The 21,174-nt window shown below is 28.1% G+C and overlaps 6 protein-coding genes across 6 annotated transcripts; 2 read left to right on the top strand and 4 right to left on the bottom strand.

Moving 5' to 3' along the window:
* Positions 1-45: 45 nt before the first annotated feature.
* Positions 46-1,173, top strand: cgd5_3400 (mitochondrial processing peptidase beta subunit; the record flags this gene model as incomplete). The annotated part of the gene is made up of 1 exon (XM_001388249.1): positions 46-1,173. The coding sequence occupies one exon, from the start codon at positions 46-48 to the stop codon at positions 1,171-1,173; it is 1,128 nt and encodes a 375-aa protein (XP_001388286.1).
* Positions 1,174-1,558: 385 nt separating this feature from the next.
* cgd5_3390 (very large hypothetical protein) lies at positions 1,559-12,688 on the bottom strand (the record flags this gene model as incomplete). The annotated part of the gene is made up of 1 exon (XM_626264.1): positions 1,559-12,688. One exon carries the CDS (start codon positions 12,686-12,688, stop codon positions 1,559-1,561), a length of 11,130 nt encoding a protein of 3,709 aa, XP_626264.1.
* A 435-nt stretch (positions 12,689-13,123) lies between these two features.
* Positions 13,124-14,965, bottom strand: cgd5_3380 (protein with signal peptide and possible kazal domain; the record flags this gene model as incomplete). The annotated part of the gene is made up of 1 exon (XM_626263.1): positions 13,124-14,965. One exon carries the CDS (start codon positions 14,963-14,965, stop codon positions 13,124-13,126), a length of 1,842 nt encoding a protein of 613 aa, XP_626263.1.
* Positions 14,966-15,941: 976 nt separating this feature from the next.
* Positions 15,942-19,001, bottom strand: cgd5_3370 (hypothetical protein; the record flags this gene model as incomplete). Its single annotated transcript, XM_626262.1, has 1 exon — positions 15,942-19,001. The coding sequence occupies one exon, from the start codon at positions 18,999-19,001 to the stop codon at positions 15,942-15,944; it is 3,060 nt and encodes a 1,019-aa protein (XP_626262.1).
* Positions 19,002-19,498: 497 nt separating this feature from the next.
* Positions 19,499-20,164, top strand: cgd5_3360 (adenylate kinase; the record flags this gene model as incomplete). The annotated part of the gene is made up of 1 exon (XM_626261.1): positions 19,499-20,164. A coding segment is annotated over one exon (666 nt), but the record flags the coding sequence as incomplete, so codon positions are not given.
* A 440-nt stretch (positions 20,165-20,604) lies between these two features.
* cgd5_3350 (hypothetical protein) lies at positions 20,605-21,108 on the bottom strand (the record flags this gene model as incomplete). The annotated part of the gene is made up of 1 exon (XM_001388248.1): positions 20,605-21,108. The coding sequence occupies one exon, from the start codon at positions 21,106-21,108 to the stop codon at positions 20,605-20,607; it is 504 nt and encodes a 167-aa protein (XP_001388285.1).
* Positions 21,109-21,174: the final 66 nt, after the last annotated feature.

Below are 21,174 nucleotides of genomic sequence, written 5' to 3'. Positions count from 1 at the left end.
ATAAAAAGTTCTCAAGCTTTTGATAAAAAAAGGGTAGAAAAAAAAATGAGCTTAATTTTAAAAAACTCCATACTAAAACTTGGATGTTCAAATTTGTTACGAGTATTGCCTACTAGATATGCAAGATTTAACAGCACTCTGAGTTTTAAAAGAAATGATCCAGATTTAAAGATCTCCAAACTCTCAAATGGGATGAGAGTTGCAACCATGAAGTTTGGAATTGACAGTATCCCTAATTCTCTAACTTTTGGATTATGGGTAGATTCTGGAAGTAGAAATGAAGACCCAGGAAAAAATGGGATTGCTCATTTTTTGGAACATCTCATATTTAAAGGTACATACAATAGATCTAGAAAAGAAATTGAAAGCCAAATTGAAGACTTAGGTGCCCATTTGAATGCATATACTACTCGCGAACAAACGGTTTATCAAATCAGATGCTTTAATCAAGACCTACCAAAGTGCATGGATCTTTTGAGTGATATTATTAAAAACTCCAAATTTTGTAAATCTGCTATTGAACAAGAAAAAGGAGTTGTCTTAAGAGAAATGGAAGAAGTAAGCAAATCTGAAGAAGAGATTATTTTTGATGATTTACATAAAGAAATGTATAAGAATCATCCACTTGGAAATACTATTCTTGGTCCAAAAGAAAATATTCTTGGATTCAAAAGAGAAGATTTGATCAATTATATACGTACTAATTATATTCCAGAGAAAATGATGATTTTAGGAGTTGGTAATATTGACCATAATTCTTTTAAGAATATTGCTGAAACTTATTTTGGAAATGATTCAAATAACTCCAGAAATCTACTTGGTTTAAAGGGATATAAAAATATTAATTTATCCAATTCTCAATATTTGAACGAAATTAACTCTGATAAAAATCATCCTGTATTAGTACACAAAAAAAACAATAGTGATGGAAAGACTCTTCTTGCTATGGCATACAATGGTACATCTTGGAATTCCAAAGATTTTCTTAAAGTTATGTTTCTCCAAAGTATGCTAGGGGAATATGGAACCAATAATATTAATAGAGTAACTGGATATAAAAACCAAATTATTGAAAGGATTCTTTCTGGTATTAAAGACCATGTTGAATTCTTTGAAACTTTTAATACTTGTTATAAAGATACAGGTAAGTTATATCTTCATTCCTATTCTTAGTTTTCTTTTTTAATTCATTATTAGGCTTATTTGGATGGTACCTTAAAAGCAATAGTGATCTTAGTCACAAAGCTATTATGGAAAATGCCAAATTAATTAGCTCTCGATTTAAAAACCTACATTCATTAATTACTGAAGACGATATTATTAGAGTTAAGAGAATTCTTTCATATCAATTAACTTCATTATATGAAAATTCTGGAACATTATTTGAGGAAATTGGTAGAGATTTAATAGTCAATAACCATTATACCAGTATTGATGATAAGCTTAAACAAATACAACAAATTGATCTTGAAGGTATTAAAGAAATTATCCATAAATATTTCAATTTTAATCCTTTTTATTAATTATTTTACTATTATCTCTTAATTTTCTTTATTTTTTATTTGCTTGTATTATTATTATCCAAAATAAATTCTATTGATTTTAATATTAATTCAAATAATTCTTCTTTTATTATTTTATTATTTTTCTGATACCCTAATTCAATATTATTATCATCTTTATTATTAATTAAGAAATATCTTTTAATTTTATCTTCATCTTTAAAAGTAAACTTTATTTCATTAAAAATCCATTCCATATCATTACTTTTATCAACTTTAAAAGTTGTGAAAAATCTTATCAAAATTAACTCTCTTCTTTTATGTTTAATTACCACAGAAATAATCCTATCTTGTAAAGATTCATCAAAAATTTCGGAATCTTTTATTATATATAAAGAATTAAAGAATCGAATTGCATCATTCTTCATCCAAAATCGTCTAAATAATGATATTATTACATTTATATTTTCTTGAATTTTCAACATTGGTTTAAAAATTATCATTTTAATATCATTTTTAAATAATAAATTTTGAATCTTTATAATTGGTAATTGTTTTAATAATTGATTATTTAAAGATATATTAATTGAAAATTGATTATTTGCCAAATCATCAATAAACTTTTGTGAAAAAGTTATTCCATATACTTGGATTTTTTTTACCAATTGATTTCTTTTTATATATTCTTGTATAGAACTTAGTGTATTGGTTATTTCCCATCTAACCTTTTCTTGATCAGAAAATTTTGATTCATGGCGACATTCTTTCAATTCTGGTTTACTTTTTATAATAAAACAATCCATTGGTAATTCTTCATTTGTTATTATTTCATCAAATTTAAAATAATCTATGATTAATCCAATTAATTCATTTCTAACTAATGATTGGAATAATATAAGTACTTTATTACTTGAATTTGGTAAGATTTTTATTCTATAACTTAACTTTTCTGATTCAATATAATGGTTAAAGCTATTTTGTATTGAAATTAACTGATTATTATTTATTTTAAGATTTCTAGAGAACCATATCTTAAATATCATCAAATTTGAATCTTTAATAATATTTGGATAATTTTGTGAAAATTTATTTAACCATAATGTCAATTCAATTAACTGATCAGATGATAATCTTAAATCAGAAACCCTATTTTCCAAATATTGAAGGTTTTCTAAATTCAAAATAATATTTTTTTGATTCCAAATATTCCAAATTAAAGATCCAGTATATGATAATATATATTCAAAAATCAACTTTTTAATATTAAGCATTTCAATAAACTCTAGAATACTTTGATTTATATATAATGTACCATCATTGAAAATACTTGATAAATATATTATCTTTATTTTACATTTATACAAACTTAAAAAAATACATATAGGTATTGAAAAGTTATATTTCTTGATATGTATTGTTTTTATATATATAATGATTTCTCTCTCAGAACCAATTTCTGTTTCCATTAAATAACTTAAATTCTTCATTTCAATTCTTTCATGTATATTTAACCCACTAAATATACTACTAATTACTGAAATACAATAATTATTTTTATATAAGTATTCTTTATTAATAATTTCACTATAAGAATTTGTAACTCGAATAAATCCATTTTCTTTAAATAATTCATCCAATTTTATAGTTAAATCCTTAATTATATACATATTCTCAAGATCAGAAGAAAAATTTTGAAATGGGATCCCAGATATATCTTCAATAAAGATCAATAACTCACCTTTATTATCAAAACATTTTAATTTCTCTATCACTATTTTTTTGGTGTTGAAATTCTCTTCTTGTTCATTATATAGAATTGAATTCTTTTGTTCATTTTGAATATATTGTTCTTCATATTTGTAATTATTAGAATCTAAATCAAAAGATTCCAATCCTTTAAAACTATATTCATCATCATTTAAATTTGACTCAGCTTTTTTTTCATTATATAATCGATCCAAAACATCAATTGAACATCTGAATAAAGTGGTTAATATTATTCTGATAGAAATATCTTTTGGATTTACCATACAAAATTCACAACTACTAATATTTTCATCATTTAATTGTTTTTCTTTATCATTATTATCAGTTTTATTTCGATTCTTAATAAATTCTTCAGTCATTTTATTTGGATGAATTAATATGAAATGATTATCTTGATTTTGAGCTGTTGCTGAAATTAATGTATTAATAATATTATGAGAATTTTGAAGATAAGTTAATAAGTTATAATGAGTTTGAATAATATTTTCATCACTTAATAAACTATCTTCTTTCTCTTGACAATTAATTTTATAAGTTTTATAATATTTTGAATAATCAATATTATAAGTCTCAACTCTCTTCTTTAAGAAATTAATAATCTGTTGATATTTAAAGATCATATTACTTTTACTAACTTGAAGAATTATATTCTTTGAAAATATTTTTGTAGAAATTTCTTGTCTTAAACTTTTAATTGCAAAACATTCAATCAAAAATTGATTAACAAATAACCATAATTTATATTTAAAGAAGTAATTATTCCACCTTTTCATTAAATTATCAGAATTTAAAATTCTTATTTTGTTAATGATAGAAGGAATGAACCAATTAAATTCCTTATTATTATTTCTATCAAATAAGTCTTCAAATTTCAAATCTAATATCTTTCCCATTATAATATTTGGAATTACAACATCCTCCAACTTTAATCTATTAATTTTGCATTCAATCATAAGCTCCTTTTTATACAAATCTTCAGTATGACTCCATTTCAAATTTGTATTGAAATATTGATTCTTCCAAATATATGAAATAATATCTGTGGTAATCTCACATATTCTCGGATAATAGTTATTATTAATCATAGAAAACCCTGATGATTCATTATTATTAATACTGGAATCTTGCTTAAAATCTAAATGAAATTTTGACAAATCCAATACAAAAATGTGCTTTCTATAAATGACATTATATTTGTACCAAATTGATAACTGTAATGACCAAATTATTTTGATACAACTTTCAAATACAAATCCCTTAATCATTTTCTGAAGCCTGCTTATAATTAAAACAGGAGCATTCCAACATGCAATCAATATTCCACTAGGAGTAAGCTCAAGAATGATCAAACATTCAATTTCAGTTTCATTACCTGAATGAATATTTACTATTATACATGGTCTTTCTTTTCCACCAGAAATATTAAAAAATGAACCATAAATTTCGTTAAAGTCTAAATCATTTTTGTTCCCAATCGAATTATTAATATTAGGAGAGATATTATTCATTACATATAATGAATCCACCCAATTGTTAATGTTCAAATCTGTTTGATTACATAAATAATTCAAGTATTTTATTTGAGATTTATATTTCAAAACATGCCATCCACATTCTCCAACATCAGCATTTTTAAATGATTGGCTTCCTCTAATAGGAAATTTGATATGAATTGAAGAATTATTAGATAATGAAATTCCATCTTCTTTTTTCAGTACCTTTTCTTCTATATCAATTTCTTTATTATCATGAATTATGCAAGTATATCCAGAAATGACAGTCTTTATATTCCTTTTTTCTGATAAGTTAGTTTTATTATTTTGAATGAGCATAATTTCATCTCTTAATGTTTTAATAAATTCAGCTACACTCCAAGAAGGAAAATAAATTTGAGTCTCATCTTTTTCTCCATTAATATCTTGTAGAATTAAACTTGGTATTGGATAAATTTCTAAGATTGTGTTATGTTTAGGTGCTGGCTTTAAAGGTAAGAATCTTTCAATATTATTTCTATTATTAATTATTGCCTGAAAAAAGTTTTGGATATTATCTCTATATTTATGTATATCTCTAATAGTTACTCCATGAGCTTCAGCATAACTATTACTAACAATTAATGAACAATCATCTAAATTATCATTTGTTTGAATATTCGATTCTTTCTTGGAAAACTGTAAGTTATCTTTTAGAACCCAATTATCGTTAGTTGCAAGCTTTAGCTTAATCAATAGTTCCATAAACATTAAATTCAAAAGTGAATTAATAAACAAACTTACACCATTTGCTTTATGCTTAGTCATTTCATTAGTTTCTAGTCTCTCATCCAAATAGATTAGTTTTCCTTTATAGAATACATCTGCTCCCAAATAAATACATGGCATTAAATATATTGGTAATTCCATATTATCAGATTCGTACCGAGAACTTGTTTGGATAAATGAGTGAGGAGATTTTTGCTTTTTTGTTTCATTTGAGTTATTTTCTGGAATGATGTGTATTGGTAAGTTTCTTTGTATCTGTATTAATTTACCATTTGAATCTCTTATTAGATTCCAAGAAATGGTTTCATTTATATTACAATTATTAATATTATCAAACTGATTATTTTTATTAAAGAATACAAATTCAAAGACTGTATTAAAGTCCCAATATGGATTTGTAGACTGTTGTATTTCATCTTCAAAAACTGGAAGTAGACAGTCATTAATATATTTTTCTAAATTTAAATAGGGATCTTGACCAAGCTTATTTCCTGCAGCCCATGGATCCGAAATATCTAAGATCCTACCATTAATTCCTGAAAATACTGATATATCAATTTGATATTCAAATTCCTCAGATTTTGAATCAATATCAATACTTTTAGTAAAAATACGAATTCCTCTATCAATTTCTTTATATTTGATATTGTAATATGTTAATATACTTGCCAGTATTGCAAACAAATCCCCACTTTTTAAAATAATATTACTATGTTTAACCATATTCCAAACTGAAGCAACAACAAAATTATGGTATACTTTGCTTAATTTCAAGATTAAAGTTAGATGACAAGGCATCTCCACCTTTTGATTACTATCACTGTTTAATTCATTCTTTGAGTTCCAATATATTTCTCCAACTTGTCTCTCACGAACTGTTTTAGAAAGAACTATAGTGTTGAGGTTATTGTTCCAATTAGAAATTAATCTCTGCAATGTAAACTTTAATTCTCTATAAAAGTATAATTTTGTACTCTTTGAAGGCTTTCTTTTTCCAAAGAAAGAAAGAGAAATCCCAATTTTGGATTTAGGTTTTGTAACATTTAAATTTGAAAGAGAAAGTTCTACAGAATAACTTTGGTATGACTCATTTTGATTAATAAAATCTTTTCTTCTTTTTCTTTGTAATTTCAAATCCTTGTTTTTAATATCAATAAAAAGATAATCTGGTTTAATTAGAAATATTGATCCAGTTCCAAGTGTATTGGTTGAAGTAGTTGCATCTTCAGAGTATAATAACCATCCTTTTGGATATATTAATGAAATAAATTCTATTTCTTTCGAAAATCGAAGCTCAGAAGCTTTATTAAGCTCCTTTCCAAAATCAGAATTTCCGAATAAATTTTTTTCAATTGAAGATAGTTCTTTGCTATATTTATCAATACTTGAAATATCCAAGTTTCCTCCTCCAAACAAAATATCAATTAATGGAGCATCATAAAGTTCAGATGGAATTTCAATAAACACTTCCTCATGTTTTTTTAACCAAAATATATAATTAGGTACTTTAACAATTCTACCATCCCATAGAATTACTTCTCCAGGATTTTCGTAATAATCAGGATCCAACTTTCTTTTAAGCAAATTATTAAGACTATTTTTTTTCATTCTTCTAAATCTTGCTGGAGAAATTTCAAAAGGAACTTCGTATAGCCATTCTGACGTAATTGAAATTTGTCCAAAAATTTCTTCTTGATCATTTGAATCTAAAATTGAGATTTCTGGTTTTCTTTTATCAATTTCTAATCTCAAGCTTGAATAATCAGATGAAACAAATTTAGGTACCATCAGATAACTAACCATCTTTGAAATAGTGACATTTTGTAATAAGAAATCACATGTTGCTTCCTTCCAAATACTAATGAATCTGCTTTGCATTGCTGAAAAAAGGAAATTAATAGATTCACGTAAGCCATTTAGATCTATATAAAAATCACATAATCTGCATCTAAATTTATTTTGTGAAGCAATACTCATTCCAGTAATAATTGAAGATGGGAAATAAATCTTTAAAGCAAGTTTAAGTACCAATTCATTACTTATCAATTCATCAGGGTTAGAGATCTCAGCAAGTACTCTAGTATGCTCAATTAACCTGTTAATAAGGCCTCTTCTGAGCTTGCATTTTAAGCTTGGATTTCTGATTGATAAACTCTCAGTTGGAAACTTAGATCCATGCCATATTAAGACTAATTGTGGTTTTCTTTTGATTGGAATATAATCAGCTTGAGATGAAAGTAAATTAATTACTGCAATATAATTTTCAAATTTAGTAGTAGGTTTGATCAAAGGAAGCTGAATGTCTCTTCTAAAAATGAGTGATCCAGAAGATACGAGTTCGCCTTTCTCAAATGACTCTCCTGAAAATATCTCATCCCCATCATTCCAAATTTTCTCTTTAACTCCTTGTAAACATTCCAATAATAAATCTCTTCCAAAGCAAGCAAAAAGACTCATTCTATATGATTCATCATTAATATCCCCAGAAATTTCATTTCCATGTATGAAAGAAAGCTCCATGGTCATATCAGTCATCCAAGATGAAATTACACTTCTTAATTTTGAAACGAAGACTTCTTTTTCTAACTTAATAATTGACCAAAGCTCAGTATTTATTCTGTTGACTCTAATGTACTTCTTATCAATGGATGTGAATACAGTCACTTTAAGTTCTAAATTGTCTCTTTCTGTTAAACTCTTCCAAACCAAGCAGTGAAACCAGGTAGGGTTAAAACTTGTATTCTTAAATCTTGTCCAAAATTTGGCTAGTTCAAGGTAAGAAATTCCTAAATTTTGCTCGTTTTTCATTAATGAAACAGTTACTAAAATATTCTTAGTACTCCCTTTACACAAATCAAGTACTCCACAGAAAACTAAAAAACAATTTAAATCTTGACAATCAAAATGAACCAATTTCACTCTCAATGCATTTTTCATACGACTTTCAAGTTCTTCTCCAATAAAATTTGCTAATTCATCCAATTCATCCAAACCTTTGTCCAATTCCACATTTTTTGTAAATTTTCGAGATAAAACTATTTTAAAGCTTGAAAGGCTAAGCTTAAATCTGAATATATTGCATTTAAGATACTTACAAACTTCTCTTCTAACTTCATTATATTCATTTGCATCAAAAGCTATATCTGAGCAAGTATCTGGATCAGAATATGTTCCCTTTTCTGAAAGATGTTCCTGATTAGAGCTTAATCCATATAATAAGCTTTGAAAATTCTCTTGATGTGTATTATCTTCTTTAATGAAGTCAAATTCTGGATCTAAATCAAGGTCAATTCCACGAACTGATATGGGATCTTCTATTAAACTCTTATTTAATCCGCCAATGGAAGAAGGTGGTTGAGTCTTCTCTTCATTGAATTCATTTTCATTTTGTATCCTTGCAATATCTTTAGAACAAATTGGTATCCCTAATAGATAGTATTGGGAAATCATATTAAATTTAATAGAATCCCAAATTTCTTTTACTCTTAAAATATATAATTCCACGAATTGTCTTACCTTATTAAGCTTATTTTTTTCGTTAATTCCTAATTCAATATTGTTCTTTTTCCCAGTTATTCCATAGCTAATATTATAATATGAGCATAGATAAACTCCTAATACTGAACTTGTTGGTACATTATAGCTAGACCTGTGAAGCCTAATATGAGTAATTATCATATAATCATAGATCTGATTAGTATATAACTTTCTTATTGAATTTTCATTGTTCATTTCTTCTTTTTTATCACCAGGAATAGGTTTTAAATCTTCATTAATTGTCAAACTTTCCTCGTCCTCAAACTTTCCATCTAAGTCACTTTCATCTATAAACAATATTGTATACCACTCATTTTCATCTACTCTAACGGATCTATCTGTGATCTTTGACATCTTATAAAGAAACTTCTCAAATGAACTTTCTGATGCGCCCTCCAAATACTTTCTTCTTGCTTCAATGTCAGAATTCTTCTTTCTACTATTGGAATTAAGCTGAGAAGTAAATAAATTTCCTGCGTTAATTAGAGGTATCTCTATAAAACAGAAAGGTTTAAATTTATTGATAAATTCTTTATCCAATTCCTGTTCAGCATCTTTATAGTTGCCGTTTCCTAAATTAAATGGTAAAACTAGCTTGAATGTATCTTTATCATCTGAATCTAACTTAATTTCATTATTATTAAATGTGAGAAAAAGATTTGAAATTTCTCGAATTGATAATGAAATTTTATTATCATTTCCATAAAATGATTTACTTTGGATTATTCTCTTGTATTTATTAAATTCTTTCGAATTTGTAAGGCCACTAAAAATGATATTGTAATAATTAGAGTTTACTGCTCCAAATTTACTCTTGCATAGATTTTGATGAAAGCTTTCAGACTTTATTTCAGAATTATTTTCTCCTTTACTTTTTTCGTTTACCTCTTCATCATTATTATTTCTAAGGTATACAATATTCTTCCTTAAATGGCTTGAAGTATACAAATAATCTATTAATGAGATTGTTTGTATTATTTTATTGTCTTGAAAATGAATTTTTTCTGCGAATTTATTAAATGAAAAGTATTCTCCATAGGTTTCATTAATAATATCAGTTTTTCCAATAGAACTTGACATTAAAATTCTGCATATTAGCCTACTACTATTTGTATTGTTTCCAAATTGAAATTTAAGATCATAAATAAATACTACCTTTAACTTGAAATTGTTTCTGATTTGGAAATCACGGACTTTGTACCAGGTTGAGCTTAATTGATATTTGTCATTTCTTCTATTAAGCAAGATCCACCCATCCAAATATCTAGAATTTGATATATTTATTATGACTCTTCCATTCAAATCCATTGGTTCTTGTTCTTGATAGCTATAATTTACCTTTTCACTCCAAAGCACATAGCTCCATGACTTTTCCAAACATCTTTCTCCATTTATAACGCTTTCATAGAAATTATTTGTTACTAGTGAAAATCTTAAAAGACTTAAGTCGGCCTCATCAGAATCAATTCCGTACTTAATAATTTTTTCTTTAAACCACTTTGTATATTCCTGGCAATATTCTGGGCTAAACCCATAATATAGGATATTAAAAATTACTAATGAAGATTGGCTTTCTATTTCTTCACTATTACTTTTTTCATGATCAGGTGTTTTAATAATGATTCTCTGGGCATCCAACCAAATTGCCATAAAGTTGTTGGCTTTTTCAGACCCATTTGAGTTAAGATTTTCCAGTAAAGAATCAGTTTTTGCCCAGGATCTTAAAATTCTCAAGATTCCATGATCTTCACACTTGAACTCGATTTCACTAGTATTCATCTTTGGAAACAAATTATAATATATTAAGATTTTATCCTTTTCTATTATTGGAAAGTCATACTCAAACTGTTGATTTTCTAATATAAAAGCTTTAAATCCCATTTCTACCAATTTATCTTGTAAAAGTTCCCAAGAACCCTTAAAACCATCAAAAACTCCCTCCTTGAGTAAACTTTGATCGCTCTCCAAAACTAAGTCAATCTTATGCCGAATAATACTTGGGAGAAATAAGCTATTCAAACCACTTGGAAAAGCTGGAGGGTCTTTAGTTTTTGAATAATTTTCAACCAAATTCTCCATCCAAGTATCCAATTGACGGATTTTGAGTATAAAAGAGTAAAGAAAATAAGTCAATCTATTAGGTTTATTAAATGACTTGGGCTTTTTAATCTCTTCTTTAGACTCTAGTAATTTTTTTAATAAAGAAAATTCATCAGAAGTAGAAATAACATTCCCCAGATTTTTGATATAGAATTTGATGTACCAAAATCCTGAACAATGATTATCTTGAATATCTTTATAATTCTCAATTACGCAAATAATTTCAATCAGCTTGTGAAATTTTGAATATAAAATTAAGGGAACCTCAATTATTGTTTCTCCAACAAAATTAAAACTGTTTCTTAATTTATTTAATAAAATCTCAATCAGAGATAATTTTTGACTTACTTTGTAGCCATAAATCTCCGTCAAATTATTAAATTCATTTTTAACTTCTGATACAATATCCGAAGGAATATTATAAATATCCGGTCTGAGTAACAAATCAATAGCTATCTTCCTCGCATCTTGTTCATTTACTCCAAACTCAGTTACTGTTAAAGTTGAATTACAAGTTGCTGCAACAAACTCCAAAGTGTCTAATGAAGGATTCAATCCAATTTCTGATTCTTCCAGGTCTATATTAAACTTGTTAATAACCAAAAAATGAACTTGAATATCATTTGAATAACAGTGATGTAATAAGTAACTATTCTTGCAAACTAATGATGAAGAATTTTCTTTAGAAAAAAGTCTGGAAGATATTACTCCCGTTGTAATAACAATTAGTGAATGAACGAAAGAAGATGAAAACGAATTCAATAATGCAAGAATCTCAATACTCCACAAGTTCCTTGGAAAGTTTGGTATACCTTCCTTGAATTCCAAATGAGTCTTTAATATTTGCTGAATCTCTTTTTGCAAGTTTTCAATAAAAAGTTCTGTTTCAGAAATCCAAGAAATTAGTGGAATTTCATAAAATATCAGTTTAAAACAAGATTCCTCTTGATTCAACCCAAACAAAAAAACGGAAAATCTCACTTCTACATCTTCTTGTAGATACTTTAAATACTCAGATAATCTTGAAACACCATTTAATATATTTTCTAAACTTAACAAAAATTCATCTAAATACACCCCCAACTGTTCTATATCATCAAATAATTCTGAGAACCATAGTAATGACCCTAAATCCAAAACAAATACCAAATGCATGTATTTGCACACATTTCTTAGTAATGTGGACACGCCGGTATTGAATGAAATTATTTTATCTGCATGGCTGCATGCAAAAAAATCATGTGGATCGCTTTTTTTATAAATCAAATAAAAAATTTTCGAAGAAGGAATCATTGAATTTTTTACATCCCGGGTTAAGTTTACTTCACAATCTCCTTTCTTGTTAATATTGAGTCTTTTGAAGTAAAGTTCCAAAAAGAAATCCTTAAAATCATCGCTATCATCTTCTTTATCTAAATCTAACATAAATATTGATGGTTTCAGGGCTACTTTTAGCAACTTCATATAAACTATATTAGCTTTTTGTGAAAAAATACAAACTTCCGTATGATTTAAACTCATTTTAAATCTACAATCAATTAACCATATTTTCAGAGGTATTTAGAAATCAATTGACTTAAACTAAAGCCTTTCCTAAACATTAATCCACCTATCAAATATTCTTAATCATTATTTTGCTTGTTTTTTCTCAAATTACATTATTTTTTTCATTAATTTTTCTTCATAATTCCTAATTGTCACGGACAGATCAGGAAATTATGGGCGGGATAAAAGTCTTACAAAATTTGCATTTATCAATTTAAATTACAGGGGAACAAAGAATTAGATAAACAATAAATAAAAAATGTAAACACAAAATTAAGGAGACTCTAGGATGTTTTTAATTACTAAATTACGAGCTTTACCTCGCTTTGAATTTGAAATAATGAAATGATTAATAGTATCTAATTACTCCAGCCTTCATTAAACATTCATTATTATATCATAGCCTAATTATTAAGTTTTAATAACCAGAGGCAAACATTTTCCAAAGCCAACGAAAATTAAGCCTTGATCATCGCATTGAGCATTTCTGAATTCACAAAGGTTCTTGTATGCTATTCCGTTGTTTGCACAATGTAAGTCAATATTGTCATCACATTTAACTACGCAATCTGGTCCTCTTACCCTATCAAATGCAGGAGGGAAATCTCTAGATATGCCATCAGTTGTATAATTTGAGTCCATTTTTGGTAATGTTTCACTTGTGATTCTCAATGAACCTGATAACGTAGAGTTATCTGTGTTATTCGATTTCAGAATTAAATTTAAATCCTTTAAAATAGAGTCTAACTTAAAAATCTCATCTATTTCTTCCAAATTGGTGGTATCATTGACATTTGAGACCGAAGAGTCAATAAAGTCACCATTAGATAAGAGACTAAAATCAAAGTTCACAAAGATCTCACCAATTTCGAGGTCCATTATCTCATTTGTAAAATTCAATGGGGATAATAATAAATCAAAGAAATCCAGAACAAATTTCTCCTGACTTTCACCCTCCCAAGATTGATTGCTCGACAAAATTCTGATATTACCTTCTGATAAACTAGTTACGTTCATGATTGGATTTAACACTTTGTATGGAATCAGATTTAAATTTGAATTATTTCCAAATGTGTTCATAATGGCTATTTGGGCCAAACTAAGAATATTATTGCAAGCAACTTCAAAATTATTACCTGTAGAGTTTTGGGGGAAGATACAATGGAAATTGGGAACCAACTGAGCTCCTTGATAAGGTGGAATATTTACTTCGCAATTATCAACAACAAAGTGGCTATCGGTTAAATTGGAGTCAATTTCTTTAATAGGAGCATAATCATTTTCTGAAGCAACCAGTAATCTATTACTAATAGCTTTTTTATGGTTATTATCAATACTACTAACATTAACCTTGCTTGAATATTTAAGTGCTAAATCTGTTAATATTTGTGAATCTAAGAAACTATTTGCATTGCTTGAGTTGGAAAACTTGAATGTCACGTTCAAACCATCGTATTCTTCCTGGCCAATTATACTTGAATCGTTTCTTCTATCCACAACTTTATAAGGATATGTTGCATTATCACTATCCGTGCTTTCTAACTTTGTACTTTTTAATCGAGACAAATAATTATCTATCTTCGACCTTTGGTTTTTCAATATCTTAATAACAGACTCTAAGACTAGCATTGAAAATCTTGAAAGATTATATTTACCATTTGATAAAATAAATGTAGAAATATCAAAATTCTCTACGATAACATTAATCATTTTCACATTATACTTGTTAATATTTTGAAAAATTGGACTATGTTTGCCCATGTAAAATGCATTTAATATATTATCTCCACTATTGTATATAGAATCTGTCAGTGATATGTCTTGTAGATGTTTTCCATCTGAAGTAGAACCATTAACAAATGTATAATTGTTAACTATATTTTCGTTATTATCATCCATTAAATCAGGTAAATTCATTTCTGTATCATTTTTCAGTGATAAAGTTACATTTTCAGAAGTTTTATCTGAATCTTTCTTTGATATGCTGCTCCCTCTTAATGACCTATTATCTAAGTTTGAACTACTCTCTGTAACATTTAACTCACTAAAATTACCATTAACACAATCAGTTAAATCAAGAATAGTCAAGTCGCTTAACCTAGCCTTTGAAGCCAAAAAATCACATTCAGATTTGTAAATCACTAAATCTGAACCACAAAGGTTCATTGGGCTTGAGTCGCACCTAATTAATTGTTCCCCTTTAACTACCAGCCCTGGAGTGACTAAGAAAATAGAAATAAGTAGTTTTATCATCCTTCAATTCAAATATTCTTCAGTTATTTATTGAGCTTTTTTTTCTCACTAAATATTAGCTTGTCCTCACTTATTAATATATTCTTTTGTAAAGCAAATTTACCTATTTACCCTTACTATAATCGGAATACAACTTGCAAAGCAACTACTTCACGAAATTTATTACATTTACGTCCTGTTCTTCTAACATAAACGCTGTGTAACCTCTTTCGTTTATTCTTGTGATCAACCCCCTGTATAATATATATATTGGGGAGACAAGACGCGCGATAATATTTGCCAACCCTGGCGCACATAAAGTTTAAATTTTAAAGTTATGTTTGAGAGGGTGTGGGGTATAAGTGACAATAATTTGCATGCAAAACAAAAAACATAAGTGTAATGGAGAATTTTTATCCAGTTATCTATGATTATTATTTATGCAAAGAGACCTGGCCTTTTTAAATTACCTCCAGTATACCCCCCACTCTCCCCCCTTCCTTGATTTTGGAGCTGCATTTATTGTGTGAGTACGATTTAAAATAAGATATAATCAGAAACTATATTTCCCTGTCGTTCATTTTTTATTGAATTTATTTATTGGCTTACACTTTGCTGAATTTGAAAAATTGATAAATGAAGTTACAGAAAAAAATAATTTTTGTAACTGTATTGATGTTCCCGCCAAATAAATGCATTTGGTGCATGCAAATCTCCAGTAAATTATTGCAAGCACAAAATTATAAATAAATATTGTCTTTCATAAACTATAAAAATTATTTACGAATGCTTCTTAATAGCTATTTTTTTTACATGATAACGATTGAAAATGTGATTTCTTGAAAGGTAGATCAAATAGAAATATAACTTAAAACAAAAAGATGGAAAAACTATTATATAATATTAAATACTAGTATATTAATCCATTATTAATTAAAGAAAATCAATTTTGAAAAAAAAATCTAGATTCAACCTGGAATTATAGACTATTCAATATTTATTGTTGACCAAAAACTCTATCCTTGACCGTTTCCTTGAGTAGATTGGAAACCTGCCAGATAGACTGGGTATCTATTTTCTTATTAATTCCGATAACACCTGATCCATTATTATTAATAAAAGAGCCCGCGCCATTATCACTCTTAGTAATACTGGGAGAAGATTCTTCATGATGTCCACCACTACCCATAGAAAACCATCCACTAACTTTTTCTTCTTTAATGTTAGAATTGTTTGTATTATTGACAGATTCAAAGCTATTAACTACACTCGAAACTTTAGAGGCAACACGAATGGCTTCTGACTTGTTATAGTTTTTGAGAATATCAGAATAATGGGTTAATAGGAACTGGCCATAGTCACTATTGCCAGAAACGCTATTTGAATCCATGTTGGCTTTAAGAGTTTTATCATTTGCAATGGCAATTTTGTTTGAAATGGATCCCATAGAGGAAGATTTTACTAAAGGTGAAGTTGGGAATCTCTGTACATTATTTGCAAATAAGTCCTGTACTTTGGGTAACTGGTGGCAAGCCTCTAGATCATAGTCTTCTTGAGCTTCTTTAAGTAGTTTAAGGATCCCATTTTCAATTGAAGTCAGATTTTCAGATTTTAAAATGGTCTTTACAATATCTATTGTTGATGAAAATCCTTCCAGATGATCTAAATTATTAATTTTATCATCTTGTATTATAGAATTTTTGCAGACGGAGAATCTCGTGCTCCATAAAATATCACTATAAAGGCAAGAAATAGACTTAACTAACTGATCTTTGTTGTCTTTTAATTTTTCGTTTGAATTCTCATTGCTTTGAGGAGAATCTTCCAGTTTAAAGTACAATTCTGTGAGGAATTTAATGGCATCGATCTGCAATGGAATTATATAAGCTTTAAAATAAGATCTGCAAGCCAAATCAAAGGTGGATTTTTGGGCTTCAGAAGCTAGTTGCGTTGATATCATATAAAGTTCAAAGCAAAACTGTAATAACAAAGTATGAGGAGTAACTGAATTTTCTCCAATAAAACCAAATTGATGATATAAAGATGAAAGAGGTAGAGTTTCTTTATTAATAAGGCATTTATCATTCAACTTGTTAATGATTCTCTGTAAAAGTGACTGGTAAATACATATTTTTTGAGAAAGATCTTCTTTATGAATCATTAATGAGTACAAAATATTGTTTAGTGTTTTTATATTTTGAATGTGCCTAACAAGGTATTCAGAGCTTATATATGATTTTGCAAATTCTCCTAATGCGCTAAGCATAATGGTTTGAGTAGTTAAAGAAGAATCCTCAATAGATGCACTAATTTCATTACAAACTCTTAAAAGGGTCTTCCAATTAACATTCCCAAGACCAATATTGAAATCCTGTGTCAAAGATTGAAAGGAAAAGCTAGAATCTTCCTGGTCTGTTGAAAGATATTCAATAAGATAAGATTCAAGAACCTCTAACCGTTTTCCTTGTATTAAAACATTAGAGAATTTATGAATATTCACAAATGGATCATCTTTATCCTTTGTTACAATTTCTGGGATTTGCTTAAAATCCTTACCTTTAATAGACCATAGTAATATTCTGTTAAATTCAATAAACTTGTTTATAACAGACCCAAAGCATCTTTCAGAGATACCTCTGAGGATGGAATTCTTTTCTGAAGGTTCAATTTTATCAAGAAGTTCTTCTGTATCCTTTATCTCTTCTAGTAGTATCTCAAAAGATTCGTTCTTGAACAATAACCATTTAATTGTATCATTATCTCCAAAGATATTATTCATTTTCTTGTTAAAGCAAAACTCGATATTTTCCTCAGATATCAAAATTAAATCCAATAATTCTTTCTTATTCCCATTCAAAAGAAACTTTAGTAGATCTTCCTCAATACTTGAAATCAAAATTGGGAAAAATGAATTTCTTAATATTTCTATACCCACTCCATGACTAATTGTATTAAATAGATTCAGATATATTCTAGAAAGGAATCTGGACCTAAAACTTTGTTTTATTCTCTCAGGCTCTTTACTGTAATTCGTATCAATATTTTCTATATGGCTAGTTTCAGCCACTTTTTCTTTTCCCATAGATTTAAACTCTTCCAATAGAACTGATAAAAGCCTTGATATATGCTCGCTGTTGTTTAAAAGTAATACACAGGCTGAAATATCATCCAAAGATTGAAATTGACACCATCCTTTCTGTTTAAATTCAGAGTAAACAAGTAATATTGACTCTTTAAGCTCATAAATATCAACCAAAACAGTCATAGCTATCATGAAAGTCTGGCAAAGCCTATTATTACGCTCCTCCATATTTACAATATCATCACTATCTGTAATCCTCGCATACTTTAAACCTTTAATAGTCTCGTCAACCCTTAAAATCAATGCATTTTCTAGAATTGTCTTGAAGTCAGATTCAATATATTCCAAATGATCAGAATGTTTATCCTCAATCTCTAGTAAATATCTGATCATAATTAATTGTGCCAATTCAACTGAAGTTAGCTTCTCACAACTTTGGATAAATGTATAACAATTACTGGAAATACTTTGCTTAATAAAGAAAGAATCTTTAAATAGATAATTATCTGAATCTGAGGTATCCTCACTTACAAATTGTTTATGTTTCAAATATAGCTCATAACTTTGTACAAAGCTTTTCTTTGAGAAGGATTCTAGGATACCAAAGTAAAGTTTCTCATGTTTCTCTTGATAACTCAAAATAGAGGTTAAATCTTCTTTATTTATTACATCTGGGAGCTCTTCTTGAACAAAGTCTGAAATTCGATCATTAAGACTATTACTAAATTTATCAATATCATTAAGTAGCTCAAATGTGCTGATATTCAATTTGGTACTTGCATCATAAATATTCGAAACATTCTCTCCAAAATCAATCATTAAGTCTGGATTAGATCCAATGACTTTTTTAACTTCATTTGTTCTCACAAAAATCTCTTTTTTTATCTTAACCAGAATATCACTAATTTCATCTAAATCATATTTTTGGAAGAGATCTGTTACTGATAATGCCTGACCATCCACTAGAATTGACATTGTTTAATTGAGAAAACAAAAAGAAACTTTAAAAGTTTACATTAAAAAAAAGAAATATATAGAGAAAATAACTCAGAATAGTTACTGTATATGTCTAAATAATACTTCGTTTCCTCTTCCTCACTCTATTTTTACTTAGATTTCAAAGTACAAGTATTGAATGTAGTTTATGATACTGCTATTACTGGAATAATAGCTTAAATCCCACAGTATAGGGGCCACTACTTGTCTTGAATAATTCCTTATTTAATCTAAATATTGCCAATCACTGTTTTTTGTTTTGTTTTTTTGTGAATCTTCAAGTCATTTAGAAAAAAAAAAAAAAAAATGTATTTCTTTCAATTATTATTCTTAAATACAGGTACCGCGCCCCACTTAATACCGGCAAAAGGCGGGAAATCGTGGCCTATAAATTAAGAGCAATAATGCCAGAAAGGAAACATTTTCTTTTTCAGTTTATTTAAACCCAAATAAAAAAGAAAAGCTGCATTGAATAGAAAATGTCAAATTCGAAAAAGCATAATTTAATTCTTATTGGAGCTCCAGGAAGTGGGAAAGGTACCCAATGTGAATTCATCAAGAAAGAGTATGGATTGGCACATTTATCTACTGGTGATATGCTGAGAGAAGCAATAAAAAATGGCACAAAAATTGGTTTGGAAGCGAAAAGTATTATTGAATCAGGGAACTTTGTTGGAGATGAAATTGTACTTGGATTAGTTAAGGAAAAGTTTGATTTGGGAGTATGTGTAAATGGGTTTGTCTTGGACGGATTTCCAAGAACAATTCCACAAGCTGAGGGATTAGCAAAGATACTAAGTGAAATTGGAGATTCTTTAACTAGTGTAATTTACTTTGAAATTGACGATTCTGAGATTATTGAAAGAATTTCTGGAAGATGCACTCACCCAGCATCTGGAAGAATTTACCATGTAAAGTATAATCCTCCAAAGCAGCCAGGTATAGATGATGTCACAGGTGAGCCTCTTGTATGGAGAGATGATGATAATGCAGAAGCTGTGAAGGTTCGTCTTGATGTATTCCATAAACAGACTGCTCCATTAGTGAAGTTTTATGAAGACCTAGGAATACTAAAGAGAGTGAATGCTAAGCTACCTCCTAAAGAAGTTACAGAGCAAATCAAAAAGATCTTGGAAAATTAGGCTTAAAAAACCAAAAATTATTATTTTAGGAATAATAGCATTAATATAAAAATAAATAAAAATAATCTCTTTTTAATCTTTTTAGCTTTGTTCTAGTTTTGGGTTAAATTTGACCACAGTCAGCAATCACAACTGAAACGCTGGTCTTTCCGTTGCTAGAACCAAATCTCTCCATACTAGCAACTACATCAGCACCTGTTAAAATCTGAAATACGAAATAATTAACAAAAGCTGGTAAAATATAAGTTTTATGTAAAACTTGATTATACCAGTATTATAGGATCTTAGTTTAACATTGTATAAACTAAAACCAGACAAAAATACTGGAGCTTAGTATTACCCATCTTAGACCCAAATCTTTAATTAGATTCATTTTTAAAAAATAAAAATATAAAGATCTGGAACACGTCTGGGTTCAAAGTTATATTAATAAGGATAATTTAACTTACCTTGCCAAAAACAACATGTCTGCCATCTAACCAAGGGCATGGAATGGTTGTAATAAAGAATTGGGAAGAATTTGTATTTGGACCAGAATTAGCCATAGATAATAATCCAGCAGAATTATGCTTTAATACAAAATTCTCATCATCAAAAGTAGGTCCATAAATTGACTCTCCTCCTGTACCATTACCTGAAGATATATCTCCGCCTTGACACATAAATTCTGGGATAATTCTGTGAAATTTACATCCCTTATAATGCAGATCCACTCCATTTTGGCTTCTACCCTTCTCACCAGTGCATAGGGCTCTAAAATTCTCAGACGTCAAAGGAGCAATTTCTGTAAATAACTCAAATACCACCCTTCCTGTTGGAGTTCCTCCAATAGAAATATCAAAAAATACATGGGTATTTTTCTTTGTAGGTAACTTTATTAAAGTATTTGGGCTTGCATCTGAACGAGGTGATACCTCACCTTGTGCTTTCAATCCTGACTCCATTAATTTAATCAATAACTAAATATATAAGGATTTACTCAAGCATTTGCATAATTTCCAAATATCCTA

This window comes from Cryptosporidium parvum, chromosome 5 (assembly GCF_000165345.1).
Source record: "Cryptosporidium parvum Iowa II chromosome 5, whole genome shotgun sequence".
Classification (NCBI taxonomy): Eukaryota; Apicomplexa; class Conoidasida; order Eucoccidiorida; family Cryptosporidiidae; genus Cryptosporidium; species Cryptosporidium parvum.
This window is presented reverse-complemented; position numbering and strand designations above follow the sequence as displayed.